At 42.6% G+C, this 14303-nt stretch overlaps 1 protein-coding gene across 2 annotated transcripts in view; it reads left to right on the forward strand.

Moving 5' to 3' along the window:
• AKAIN1 (A-kinase anchor inhibitor 1) overlaps nt 1-11385 on the forward strand; it is a gene marked incomplete at its 5' end in the record, with an annotated part of 81768 nt that extends 70383 nt beyond the window's left edge. For both annotated transcript variants that reach the window (XM_082641717.1, XM_082641718.1), the window contains one exon: nt 9324-11385. In XM_082641717.1, the coding sequence (XP_082497843.1) occupies nt 9324-9520 (197 nt within the window). In that variant the 3' untranslated portion in view covers nt 9521-11385. The remainder of the gene's footprint in view (nt 1-9323) is intronic.
• Nucleotides 11386-14303: the final 2918 nt, after the last annotated feature.

A 14303-nucleotide genomic window follows, 5' to 3' on the forward strand; every position in this document is an offset into this window, starting at 1 on the left:
CTCTTGGGTTTATATTGGTACATTCCATGGGTTTGGACAAATGTATGATGACGTGTATCCACCATTATAGTGTCACATAGAATATTTCCACTGCCCTAAAAATCCTCAGTGCTCCAGCTTATTTTGCTTTTCAAATACAGATATAAAATCCACCTGGAACTGATTTTTAGGCATAATGTGAGGTAGTCAAAATTCTTTGTTTTTCCATATGAATAACTACTAGGCCCGACCTCATTGCTTGAAAATGCCGTGCTTTCCCTACTCTACTACTGTGTTGGTTTTTCCGTAAATCAGGTGACCCCAAATGTGTAGGGCCGTTTCTAGACTCCTTATTCTATTCTACTGGTCAGTTTTTCTACGCTATATCAATATCCCACTTTCTTAATTACTATAGCTTTATGACTAGCATTGAGAGTTGTTGAAGCAGGTCCCTGTTTATTAGTCTTTTTTCAAAATTACCTTTGCTCTTTTTGGCCAAAATACTCAAATTTGATTTCTAGATTAAAACTGTCTTTTCAAGTTTTATGGGCATGATTATGGCTTTCCTAAAAATAACACATGGGAGGCCAGTCATATAGTGTAAGTTTAATTATGTTCTAAAATAATGAGATAGCTCTCCAAGGGCAGAGCTTTCTAGGACATGGTAAGTCCGTGAGTCACACGTCTGTCCTGCCCGCCAGGGTCAGGGAAAGAATTTCCCTTTTTATCTCTTTCCAAATTCCAACTGTCTTTCAAGGCCTGCTCCAAAGCCGCACGTTCCCACCTGGATTACGTAACTCCCCTCACACTTGCCCAGCCGCCCTGCATGGCATAGATTTGGTGATGATGCAGTGTTACTCTCAGGAAAAGACCCGACGCCTCCCAGCCTCCCAGGACCTCCACTGTCTGGGCTGGACCACTTTCCACAGCATCTCCCGTTTCCCCCTCCCCCCGTGGTACCCAGCCTTCAGGTCCCCACAGGGCTCTGCCCCACACACTCCGGGGACTTTCCATTTGGGTTTGATCTTTCTGCCTCTGCGCAGTTCTTTGCTTCTTGTTCCCATAGCCTTCCTTGTATGGGCTGATGCCTTGTGAACCCTTCAAGTCCTGCATCTGGGCATCCTTCCCTGGCCCCCAGACTACATCAGCTCCCCTTGTAATATGCTCTCCCTTCATGGCGTGCATCACAGCTCAAAATTATAAACCTAGTGGATGATTTGATCAACGCCTGACTCTTCCACTAGATTCTAAACTCCGATAAGGTGGGATCCAGGACTCATCCTTTTTCATCTCTGATATCTAGCCTAGTATTTGTCACATAGCAAGTGCTCGGTAATTCTTCTATGAATGAATGCATGCGTGAATGAAACACTTTGGCCTCGTGGCCTGTGTTACTCTTCACAGCACCCTGCATGCACATCCTCTATAAATATCTTTCTGTTCATCTTACCTTGTTCTATAGGACATTTTAATAACGAATTATGTGTAGTTTGTTAGAGTAGCTTGCCACATTCTGAATTGAGAGGCCTGGCCGTTGCAGGCAGAGTCAGGGTGCTTCTTCAGGCCCTGTACTTGGTTTGATAGGGGTGGTAGTGGTAATCAAATATGACTTAGAAGTGTCCCCCTCCTGCCATACCCGTCTTGCTTTCCATATCTCAAGTCTACCTTTTGGAAACCCCTGGGAATTCATGTCACTTCACCTTGCTCAGTGGCAAAGCAGGGCAGCCAGGAGGGCTTCGTTGGCAGTTGGCCTAGATGAGTGAGAGCTAACATCTGGTCCGTCATGGAAAATTCCTGTAGTTACAGAGCTGGAAAATAGACTGTCATTCCATTAATAAAGGGACCAGAATTAGTTCTTGTTCTCTGTGCTTCATGTGCTAGTCATTGATGAATGATAATCCTGTCTTTATAGTCTCAAGCAGTCAGAGGGGAAGATAAAAAGTATGCTCCCTGGGCCTCCCTGGTGGCGCAGTGGTTGAGAGTCCGCCTGCCGATGCAGGGGATACGGGTTCGTGCCCCGGTCTGGGAGGATCCCATATGCCGCGGAGCGGCTGGGCCCGTGAGCCATGGCCGCTGGGCCTGCGCATCCGGAGCCTGTGCTCCGCAACGGGAGAGGCCACAACAGTGAGAGGCCCGCATACCGCAAAAAAAAAGAAAAAAAAAAAAAAAAAAGTATGCTCCCTGGTCACCATCAGCAGCGCTGCATTGGAGGGAGGGGGCAGGCTGTGGTGGTCAAGCCCCATCCTGTCCTGATCGGGACGTCTGTAATTTGCATATTTAATGGGGAGAGGCAACAGCTAGAGGTGCCGCTTCTGATACAGCCTCTGCCCCCCTCCTCTGTACGACCAAGGGAGAACCACTAATTGGATTCTGCCTCAAAAATGGGAACACTGACCTTTTCTCAAATCCACCAAACTGGAATATAATAGGGTTAATGTCATAGAGGTAAATGACACTTAGGTTCTTAGGGGAAAAAACAGTGGAGATATATATATATATATAAAATATATATATATATATTTTTGTGTGTGTGTGTGTGTGGTACACGGTCCTCTCAACCACTGCACCACCAGGGAAGCCCAAACAGTGTATATTTTTATCAGGAGGACCTTCCTATGGTCCTTAGAGACATGGTTTTAATGGATATAAATAAGGAATTAAGACCAGTTATTAACCACATTGCAGTGGAGGTCCTCAGTTGCCTTCCGGGGCTGGGGCAGGTGGATCAGCAGGATCTGAGGGCAGGGTGAGCTGGGGGGCTCAGGGAAGCACGACCACAGGGATGTCTGAGTGTGTGTGTGTTGGGGGGGGAGTGGGTTATGATTCAGGGTGGAAAGACGCTGAAGACAGATTAGGTTACATCACATTCTTGATTTCAGCGTATTTATATTGGGCATTTTGAGTTTAAAGCTAATTAAATTGATGCATCATCTTTTGTGAAATACCAAAAGAATTTGGTAAACACTAATTAGGCTAGAGGACGTTTACATCATTTAACACTAGGCAATTGGCCACCTACAACATGTAGGTGATTCATTAATTTCAAGTAAATTTAATGCATGTAATTAAATGGCAAGACTCTGAGGGTTTCTGTGGCTGCTCTGCCTTCCGCCCAGCGTAATGCACTTCTTCACACTTACTTATATTCAGGGTGTCCACCGGGATGTTCTCAAAGACCCTATCCTTCTATGTGAATGCCAGAGGAGCACCAGCGAGTTGTTACACTGGATGCGTGCCTGCTCCCTCCACCCTCACCGGCACCCCGTGCTCTTCCCCCCAGGGGGCCTGGGTGGTTCCTTCCTGTGTTCCACCTCTTGATCCAACCTGATTGAGTCAGAATGAGCCCCAGGCATTCAATTGATGACCTGGCATGAAAGTCCTTTATCTCAGGGATGATGGTGGTTGAGTCGTTCATGTTCTTGCACAGGAATTTCAACTGAAGAAATGGCCAGAATCAGGCAGTTGCAAGCAGAATCTTAGTTGAAAGGTTCTCAGAGAGAAGGCAGTGTGCAAAATCACGAAGCACTACAGGTCATGAATAAGTAAAAGCCATGAAGTCAGGGAGTCAGGCTGGAAGAAAGGGAGAGTTGTTAGTTGGAAGCAGCTGATGGAGAGTTGAAACTCTCTAACAGCAGAGAATAATCTAGATAATCCAATCACTGGAGCTATATTGGGTTATTACAATTTCTGAACTGAAATGTAAGACTCAGCCGACCATTTCCATGACGTCTGGCTATGACACTTGTATCCCCACAGTAACACCCTCTACCCCCACCCCAAAAAAAAAACTTAAGGAAGCAGAAGAGAGTGTCTTTCCTTGCATGCCAAGGAATCTAACACACAACATGTATCTGAGGTTTATGTAACTTTTTTCTTTCAATTTTATTGAGATATAATCGACATACATCACCATAAAAATTTAAGGTGGACAGCATAATGACTTGACTTATGTATATTGTGAAATGGTTCCTACAATAAGTTTAGTTAACATCAATCATCTCGCATAGATACAAAGAAAAAAACAGAAAAAGAAAAAATTTTTTTCTTGTGATGAGAATTTTATGATATATTCTCTTAGCAACTTTCAGATATATATTTGAAACTTTCAAATGATAACTGTAGTCATTGTACTGTACATTAAATCCTCAGTACTCATTTATCCTATAACTGGAAGTTTGTACCTTTTGGCCACCTTCATCCAATTCCTTCACCCCCCCATCTCCCACCTCTGGTAATCACAAGTCTGATCTCTTCTATGAGTTTGAGTTTTTTGTTTTTTGTGTTCTTTTAGAGTCCACATATAAATGAGATCATATGGTACTTTTCTTTCTCTGCCTGACTTGTCTCACTTAGCATAATGTCCTCAAGGTCTAGCCATGTTGTCACAACGGCAGGATTTCCTTCCTTTTTAATGGCTGAATGGTATTCCATTGTGTGTGTGTGTGTGTGTGTGTGTGTGTGTGTGTGTGTGTATCTCACAACCTCTTTATCCATTATCTGTTGATGCACCCTTAGGTTGTTTCCATGTCTTGGCTGTTATGAATGATGCTGCAATGAACATGGGGGCGCAGACATCTCTTCAAGATACTGATTTCATTTCCTTTGGATATGTACCCAGAAGCAGAATTGTTGGATCATATGGTCGTCCCATTTTTTATTTTTGGAGGAACCTCCATATTGTTTTCCATAGTGGCTGCACTAATATATAATCCCACCAACAGTGCACCAGGGCCCCCTTTTCTCCACATCCTTGCCAGCATTTATCTCTTGCTTTTTGATTATAGGATTCTCACAGACATGAGGTGATATCGCATTGTGGTTTTGATTTGCATTTCCCTAATGACTAGTGATGTTGAGCATCTTTTCATGTAGCTGTTGACCACTTGAATATCTTCTTTGGAAAAAATGTCTGTTCAGCTCCTTTGCCCATATTTCTATTGGATAACTTGTTTTTCTGTTACTGAGTTGTATGAGGTCTTTATATATTTTGGATATTAACCCTTTTCAGATATATGATCTGCAAATGTTTTCACCCATTCTATAGGTTTCCTTTTCCTTTTTGAAATTTTCATTTTTCATTCCTTTTGTTATGCAGAAGCTTTTTAGTTTGATGTAGTCCCACTTGCTTATTTTTAATTTTGTTGCTTGTGCTTTAGGTGTCATAGCCAAAAACTCGTTGCCAAGACACTTGTCAAGGAGCTTTTTTCCCTATGTTTCCTTTTAGGAATTATATGGTTTCAGGTCTTACATCTAAGTCTTTAATCCATTTTGAGTTAATTTTTGTGAGTGGTGTGAGATAGGGGTCTAGTTTCATTCTTTTATATGTGAATGTCCAATTTTTCCAGCACCATTTATTGAAGAGACCGTCTTTTCTCCATTGAGTATTCTTGGCTCCCTTGTCAAATATTAGTTGACCGTATATACATGGGTTTATTTCTGGGCTCTCTGTTCTGTTCCATTGGTCTATATGTCTGTTTTTATGCCAGTACCATATGGTTTTGATTTCTGTAGTGTTTATAAATAGCTTGAAATTGAGAAGTGTGTTGCCTCCCACTTTATTCTCCTTTCTCAGGACTGCTTTGGCTATTCAGGGTCTTTTGTGGCGCCATATATAACTTTTTGTTTTGCTTTTATTCTCTAAATGCTCTGAGTGGCTTTTACCCTCATCTTCATCCTTCTCTTTCTGTGTTCCAGGTTGTTGCGACTCTTTTTTATCCCACATCCTCACCGTAGATAGATATTCCTGACCCAGAGCAAAGTGGTAATGAGGGCAGTTAAGGTTATACCAGCCTTGCAAGTCACCAAAGGGATGCTCCAGACACAGCATCATGCAGACTGCCTTTGACTTTTTAGTCAATTTATCTTCATAATGGTTGTGGACCATTTTTAAAGGCTTTATTGAATTTGTTACAATATTGCTTTTTTTATGTCTTGGCTTTTTGGCCGTGAGACATGTGGGATCTTAGCTCCCCGACCAGGGATGGAACCCACACTCCCTGCACTGGAAGGCAAAGTCCTAACCACCGGACCGCTAGGGAAGTCCCTGTCTTCATAATGGATGGATGAGGGGAAGACAATTTAGCTCAGATATTAAGTCACAAGTAAATTTAGAGTAGATTTTCTTCTCTTTCTCTTTCTCTCTAAGAAATCAGCTTACTCTCATCCTTAGATTCTTCCTTCCTCCACCCAAAGATTGAAAAGTAGCTTCACATTAGGGACTTTTTAGAGTTAACACAGATCTGGTTTGGCTAAGATACTCTTTCCAGGAGCAAACATGGACCTTTTGAACTATTTTTTTGGGGGGGTGGTACGCGGGCCTCTCACTGTTGTGGCCTCTCCCGTTGCGGAGCACAGGCTCCGGACGCACAGGCTCAGCGGCCATGGCTCACGGGCCCAGCCGCTCCATGGCATGTGGGATCTTTCCGGACCAGGGCACGAACCCGTGTCACCTGCATCGGCAGGCGGACTCTCAACCACTGCGCCACCAGGGAAGCCCCCTGAACTTTTTTTGTTTGTCCACACACTTGTGCTCTATGTTGGTCGTAGCCAGAACTCCCTGAGGATCAGGGAGTGGAAGTGTATATCCTCCCTCTTTTCAATTTAGCCTTGCCCTTGCGTGGAAGTAATTGCTTCTTTGTTTTAGCGATAGAACCTCCCTGAGTTGTAGCTGGACATATGGCTACCCAGTTGAAGCCTATATTTCATAGTCGCCTGTGTGGTAGGTGTGCCCACATGATTCAGTTTCCCGCCATAAAATGCAAGCAGAGTGATATTCACAGGGTCTATGGCAATTCCTCAAAAGGAACTGACCTGCCCTCCCTTTTCTCTTTGGCGTCCTTCCAGCCCCAGATGGGATCTTGGTTAATAAGCTCCACCCCTGCAGTTGAGGGCAGAGTAATGAGAGGGAAGGGAGTGGACTCTTGAGAGAACCTGGTGGAGCAGGACCGCCTGCTCGCAGGAGAACCTCTGGGCTGTTACAGGAGAGAGCAGGCAACATGTCTTCCCATGTCAGCTCCTCTGTGTTTGAGTTTCTCTGTTACAACTGCCCAGTCTATACCCCAACCAGTACACAGTGGTGGACACTAAGTGCTCAGGAACCTCACTGAGTGATGAATAGGTGTTGTCACTTGATCTTCTAGCAACCACCCCCAAATAGATACTACTTGCCCATTTTACAGATGTGCAAACAGACTTAGAGAGGTGAGATGACTTGCCCAAGATCACATGGCTGTAAGTGGTAGAAGGAACTTGGACCCGGCTCTGAAGTGCTTCAAAACACATATCCTTAATTGCTGTGCCCTCGCGTCTCTTGGTATTACTGTTCACTCTTTTTCTAAGAGAGTATTCGAAGTATTCTTCTCTGCCAATGTAAAGTCTCAGTATGTTACACACCACGACTCTGGGCTCTACTGCTTCTCTGCTTGGTGTGGTGTAGATTGCTGTTTATTCTGCTGTTTTTGGGAGGTGAGGGTGGGAGCGAGGATCATCCTTTAGTTTTGAATAAATTCATTTTGCCTCATTCATTAGACTGTAAATCCCTCAGGGGATAGGGCTAGTGACACATGCTGAGTAAATGACAGTTACACGTCTAAAGAGAAAAGGTATGTCTGGTCTTCCAGAATGATGCAGTATTCTCTTGTGTGATGTTTTTCTCACGGGTGTATAAATTCTGTTGTTAATCAATCAATCCTGGTGAAAACCAGCCCCCATTTAAAATACATTTTTATGGCAGAATATTTGAATAGAGAAAACGTTGGAAGAGATGATTTTGAATAAGGAATGATGCCCATTCTACTTATTGTTCTAAATATAAGCAGGTGGAATTTTAAATTTTCATAATGGCACTTCAGTCAGATGTTAGATTCATGATCATTCTGCCGCGTATGAGTTCGTGTGAAGTTTGCTGCATGATTACAGAAAGTTCAAAATAATAGTGCTTCAAATAAGATGTATTACTTTTTTTTCTAACATGAAAAAGGTCTGGAGGTGGGCAGCTGAGGACTGGTATGGTGGCTTCTTGGTCACTGGATGCTCAAGCTCCTTCTAACTTTTTCCTCCCAAATCCCTGAAAATGGTTTCCATTCTAAAGGTTCACTCCTGGTTACCAAGAGCCCTGGTAGAGACAACCATTGTTTCAGAGTTGCAGGCAGTAGGATGGGGAGGGGGCAAAGGGCCTTTACCTTCCTTTTCCCTCTTAAAGACCTCTTCCAGAATTTTCACTAAATGAACCTCCACCTCACTGGTCAGAACCTAGCTCTACCTAGTTACAGAGCTGCCCAAGTAAAATCAAGGTTTTGTCTTGTTTTTAAGGACGAAGGAGAAGAGTCAATGTTGGGTAGACTGCCTGCCTTCTAATTAGAAAATTCCCACCATTCTAGATCGGGGTGGCGAACTATGGTCCATGGGCCAAATCTGGCCTGCAGCCTGGTTTTTAAATTTATTTTTATTTCTTATTTTTAATAGCTCATTTCAGGTTACCACAGCAGAGCTGAGTATTTGTTACAGAGATTGTAGAGCCCACAAATCTAAAATATTTCCTGTCTGGTCCTCATTAGGAAAAGTGTGCCAACCCCTGTTCTTCTAAATCATGGGGGATGGATTCTGAGGAATGAATGGTTTCATTCCTTGGAATGCTATTCCAGGAGCAGCATGGAGCTTAATATGAATTCAATAATAATCTGTTCTTCTCCAGCCCCAAGTGAAGTTGTATCCATTAAGCATATGTTTGCCTGCAAGTACCATAAAACCTGACTAATGGCAGATGAAACAAAAAGAAGTGTATTTATCTTGGATACAAACAAGTCCAGAAGTACGTGGTCCAGGATCGGTACAGATGCTGAATGATGCTTTCCAAATAGGTTCTTTTTTTTTTTTCTCCCCAACCATGCCGAGAATGTTGACTTTCTTCTCATGCTTATTGTAAGTCGGCTACAGCACCTAAAGGTGTAATGTCTGCATCCCACATAGGAAGAAAGGGAAGGTGCCAAAGGGGGCATGAGTCCGTCCCCCTTCCAAAAACTTTCCCAGGGTCCTCACTGGCCAGGACTATGTCTCATGACCACCACTAGCAGCAGAGGATGTTGGGATGATGAGAATAGAAATTGGGTGCATCACTGGGGCAGACACATGGAGATTGTGTTGGAAAGGGAGACGTGGAGATGAGAGTGGTGTGTGCTGTGTAGGGCCCCCCGCAACTAATGTGGGTCCCTCTAGAGATATTACCTTCGTTAGAGTATCTCCTTGCCTACCTGCCTTTGCCTGTCACAGTTCCCAAAATTAATTAATTAATTAAGATTAATTAATTAATCTTGTTCTTTTCACCTCCCTTTTGTATTCTCGGCTAGGTGAGAAACCTGGAAGTGAGCCTGAAGAGGCGAAGCTGCAGATCGCCAGCAAACAGATCGTGCAGAATGCCATCCTGCGGGCTGTGCAGCAGGTCTCCCGGGAGAGTCGGCAGAGGGAAGCCAGGGCTGGCGACACCCCCCGGGGCAGCTTCCGGCCGGGCGCAGGGGAATTAACCAAGAAGCATGAAAAGAAGTAGCACGGTGGATGGGGCTCTTGTCACACGCTTGGTTTCCAGCCTTTTTTTTAGTATAGGATGCATTGCCAAAAATGTTGCCAGTAAAGCAGACCAAAGTGTCAACGACACCTAGCAGTAGGATGAATTCACACTAGGCCTTGGCCGAGAAGCACTGTTCTGAAAAAGTGCATTAGATGATTCTGTTTATATTAATGCAGTGCCTCTGAAATGTAGTCGGGCCAAACATGACACTGTTATTGCAAAAGTAGTTTTGCAGCACAATTCATTTCTAAAGTTCTTTTTTTTTTTAAAAAAAAATGATTCCCTCTTGTTTATTTACTTTGGCCTTGTATGCATTCTGTCTGTGACCTTAACCAGCAGTTCTTTCTGCTGAAACACCGAGAGCTGTACTGTGATCTTTATAATATTTAAACAAGACATGCTAGAAAGGTAAAGGAATGGTGTTACAGTCCTCCTCAAATATGGAATTGAAGGCTTTACTAAAGTGGGTTCAGGTCCAAGATCATATTAAGCAAAGGTAAATTCTAAGTCCCTCAGGATCTTACCAAAGCATGTATTTGTATGTATTGTTTTTTAAAAAGGAGGAACCCAGCTTTTCCAGAACTCAGTCTCAGTTCTCTCAGTTGTTTGATAGTTAATGTTTCCTCTCTGTGCAGAAATCCTTGGGAAATATTATGGGTTTCTTTTTCCATTTCAAGATGAAAATAAGACAGGTGAATCTAAATGCATGAGTCGCCAATGTCGGCAGCCCCTTGAAGAGCAACTGGAGTTGTAGATTTCATCTTGGAGATATCCTAGGGTCAGCTTATGGGGTGCAGCGTCCTTGGAAGGAGCTCTGGGGACTTATAAATGCTGTGTTGCCATCAGACTATGCATTTGCTCTAGTACCTTGCTAGTAGGAACTTTTCCCATCCACAAATTAGATTTTTTTTGAGATTATGAAAATCATACATATCAGGAATGAATGACACATAAAGTGGGAAAATCATTTCCTCAACTGAAACGTGAAAATACAGTGGGATCAACAAAGCGACCATGCTGTGAAAGCAGTCATGGGAACATATGTGTGTGAATGAATAAAGCCATCTCTGTTGCAACAGAATGATTTCCGCTCCACTCTCATGTGGGTACCGCACAGCTTTCTGTGTCCTTAGAGTCCCATTTCCTGGGTTTCCCAACAGTTACTGAGTTGATGCTACTGGGAACAGATGAAGAATTTGACCTTTGTTAGAAACGTTTGGGCTTCAGAGTATCAATGTCTACATTTGATAGTTTTTTAAAAAGCAAAGTATCAACATATGAAGTGTGACTGACATTAAGACATACTTCTAAAATTCCAATATGTTACACTTTCCAGAATGGATACTATTGAGAAATAAGTGAAAACAATCTCTTATCAGTTCTGTTAGACTGTCTCCCACCATGTACAGATGGAGTAAATTCACAGGGAGAATGTCTGTGGGAGGAGCAGAGGGGTTAACATTTCAACACGGTTTGTTCATAATTGTCTTTAAGTTAGTACTCATGACAGTTGAAGAATGAGTTTAAGTTGACCTGAAGTCATACAATGGATGTGATGTAATTGTACAGCCTAGATAATAGGAATGAAGGTATTAAGGGAGATTATTCAGGAGTACCCACAAATAACAAAATAAACCCAATGCTTGTCGTTTGCAAGTGATCTGGCACTCTGTTTACTGAGATGTCTGGATATAACCAGCCTTGGATTTTGCTGCCGTATGTCAGAAACACATTCTCTTTCCTCTCTGGTGTGTCTATGCTAGTACGTTGGGGATCTTGGAGAATATCTGATAAACCTCTGTATCTAAATGTTATTTATAAATAAAATATATCCAGCTTTGAAATACGTTGTCATTTATAGCCAAGTTTTCTTCACCCTACTCTTTGGTCCTTTCATACGGGGCTACGAGGCATCCCAAGGCTGTTCCAAACCTCTAGATTTCGTGACCCTGAAAGCACTTCTTTTTTTTTTTTTTTTTTGCCATACGCGGGCCTCTCACTGTTATGGCCTCTCCCGTTGCGGAGTACAGGCTCTGGACGCGCAGGCTCAGCGGCCATGGCTCACAGGCCCAGCCGCTCCGTGGCATGTGGTATCCTCCCGGACCGGGGCACGAACCCATGTCCCCTGCATCGGCAGGCAGACTCCCAACCACTGCACCACCAGGGAAGCCCCTAAAAGCACTTCTTAATAGGCCTTCACTGTCACTGTCTGAGGACAGCTGTGGGACCGGGGGTTCCTGAGGCTTGAGCAGAAAAGGGTGTGTGCTAAGAAGTGGCCTTTTGACCTCAGGAAGTAAAGGTAAGTAGATGGGGGAAAGCTGAGTGTCTTTCATGATCTTTGTGAGATGGAAAGTCTCCAGCAAGGAGCAGAGATATTGATAAGTTCTTGGAGAAAAGAAAGTTAATCCCTGCACTCGACAGGTAGGTGCCGCATTGGCAGAATCCTAAGAAAACTCAGCCATAAAAATAAATGCATCTGTTAAACTCCTCCTTATATCTGTCTTGGTATAAAGTTAAGGGGTTTTGAAGGGGCCAACAGAACTTCATTCGGCGTAGGATCAAGGCGGGCTTCCCCTTGGTTATTACACGAACCAGCACAGAGCTTTTGGTTTTAGGAATTAGTGGGAACATGTATTTCATGCCCTTTACCTTCCTGGCTTAATAGATAGTAAAATGCACATGGGCTTCCCAGCTCAGCGTGTTCAGCTGTTTGTCTTGGGCTTTGCCTGTCCCTGGGCTGGAACTGGAGACAGATTCTTTTCTGCTGCTTTGTTTTTCTGTAGTCACCTACCCAGCGTGAAGAGTGTTGTAAAAAGAACTCACCGCTTCATCCTTGTTTCTCTTTTTTCTCTTTTAGCTGCTTAGTCTTCCTTTATGGTGTGGTTTCAGGTTACAAATAAATGAATCAACATTTAAAGATAATCACTGAATTTATGCCATTCAGGCTATATTCAAGGTTTAAGGTCTCTATAAAAAAACTACAAAAAGGAGGGAATTTTACATTTATCCACAGTAGCAACTCTCCTAAGTAAAATGCAGTAGAGAATAAAATCTCCGAAAAATCTGGTAACTAGTTTAGCAACTCTAGTACCCAAACTGGTAAAGAAACGAAATACTCCAGTTTGAGTAATTTCTCAGTTTATGTAAAGAGAAAGTAGAAAATACAAGAATAATATCAGCTCTCTTGAGTGTGAGAAAGTTTTCTGAAATATATGACTACACACTAACTCACGTATCTTATTGTCACAACTTCATAATTAAGGTGTAGCTGGGAAGATTTTATTCTCCTTTTGCAGAGAAAGTCACACGGAATCTCAGAGAGGCTAAGTATGAAAAGTGAGTACTGTTGGGTGTAAGAATACACGCCTCAGCATCACTGATCTTTGTGGGCATATGCGTTAGCTAGGGAGTTTAAGAATATAAATTCCAGGGATATCTATGTTAAGATGGAACAGACTGCCTTACAGAATCAGAAATGTAACACATAGTAAAGGGCCAGCAAAAATCATCATCAGGAGAAAAAGCTCAATGCCATCACCCTCGAAAAGTGGCAGCAAAGAAAAGAAACGGGAGACTCCAGAAGTAACAAAATAGAAAATCACAACAGAGCATGTGAAGTTGCTTCTTTTCCCTTTAGGCCTCAGCAGCTGCAGAATCCTGACCCAGTTGTGGAGAAAGGTGAATGAGGAGGTGACATTACTGTTTGTCTTCTGGCTACAGTGTAGGGGAAATGACCATTGGGAAGAAATAGGCAAGACAGGAAAAAGGACTCCTTTCAGAAAAGAAGTGACGACCTGGTCTTACAGAAATGAAAAAAGACAGAAAAGAAAAGAAAGAAAATACATGTTAAAAAATCCCCTCATTGGGGGGTGGGGGTGGAATGAATTGGGAGATTGGGATTGACATATATAAACTATTGATACTATGTATAAAATAGGTAACTAATGAGAACCTACTGTATAGCTCAGGGAACTCTACTCAGTGCTCTGTGGTGACCTAAATGGGAAGGAAATCCAAGAAAAGGGGGTATATGTATATGTATAACTGAATCACTTTGCTGTACAGCAGAAACTAACACAATATTGTAAAGCAACTATACTCCAATAAAAATTAACTTAAAAAACAAAAAAGAAATCCCCTCATATTCTAGGAAAATGGATACAAATGCTCAACAGCAATATTTCCAAGAATAAAAGAAATTCTTGAAAATTCTGGGCTGAGACCTAGTCCTTTACAAAGGTAAAACTTTAGGCTGGCATCAGACTACTTCATAGCAGCGTGTGACAACCTAACATAAGGGAGAAAGGCTACAGGGTAGCTCTGAAGGAAGGGAAGTGTGAAGGAAGGGTATTATTCCCAGCCAAGATGTCACTGAAGAACAAAGGCAAGCATTAAAAAAAAAAAAAAAATCGTACTCAAGGGCCCTGCTTGGAAAAACTGCTTGGCCGGGAACTTCAGCCAACTAAAAAGATAAATCGAAATAAAGAATCTAGGTGTAGGGAAGCTGCGGTAGAAGGACTGGTGAGGAGCAGTGCTTTCACTTAAATATCAAGTGAACCTGATGTAATTGCAAAAATTGGGCTAAAGAAAAGTGTATTGTTCTATCTTGACTATAGAAATATAACAACAAAAATCAGGAGATGGGGCAAGGGAAATATCGTGCTAATGACTTCATCTGTTAGAGAAAGAGAATTTATCTGATGTTAAGTTGAATGATTAGTTTAAAAAAACCCCAAGGATTCCAATCTCTTAATTGATTTCA

Source organism: Mesoplodon mirus (assembly GCF_964341445.2).
Source record: "Mesoplodon mirus genome assembly, chromosome: 13".
Classification (NCBI taxonomy): domain Eukaryota; kingdom Metazoa; phylum Chordata; class Mammalia; order Artiodactyla; family Ziphiidae; genus Mesoplodon; species Mesoplodon mirus.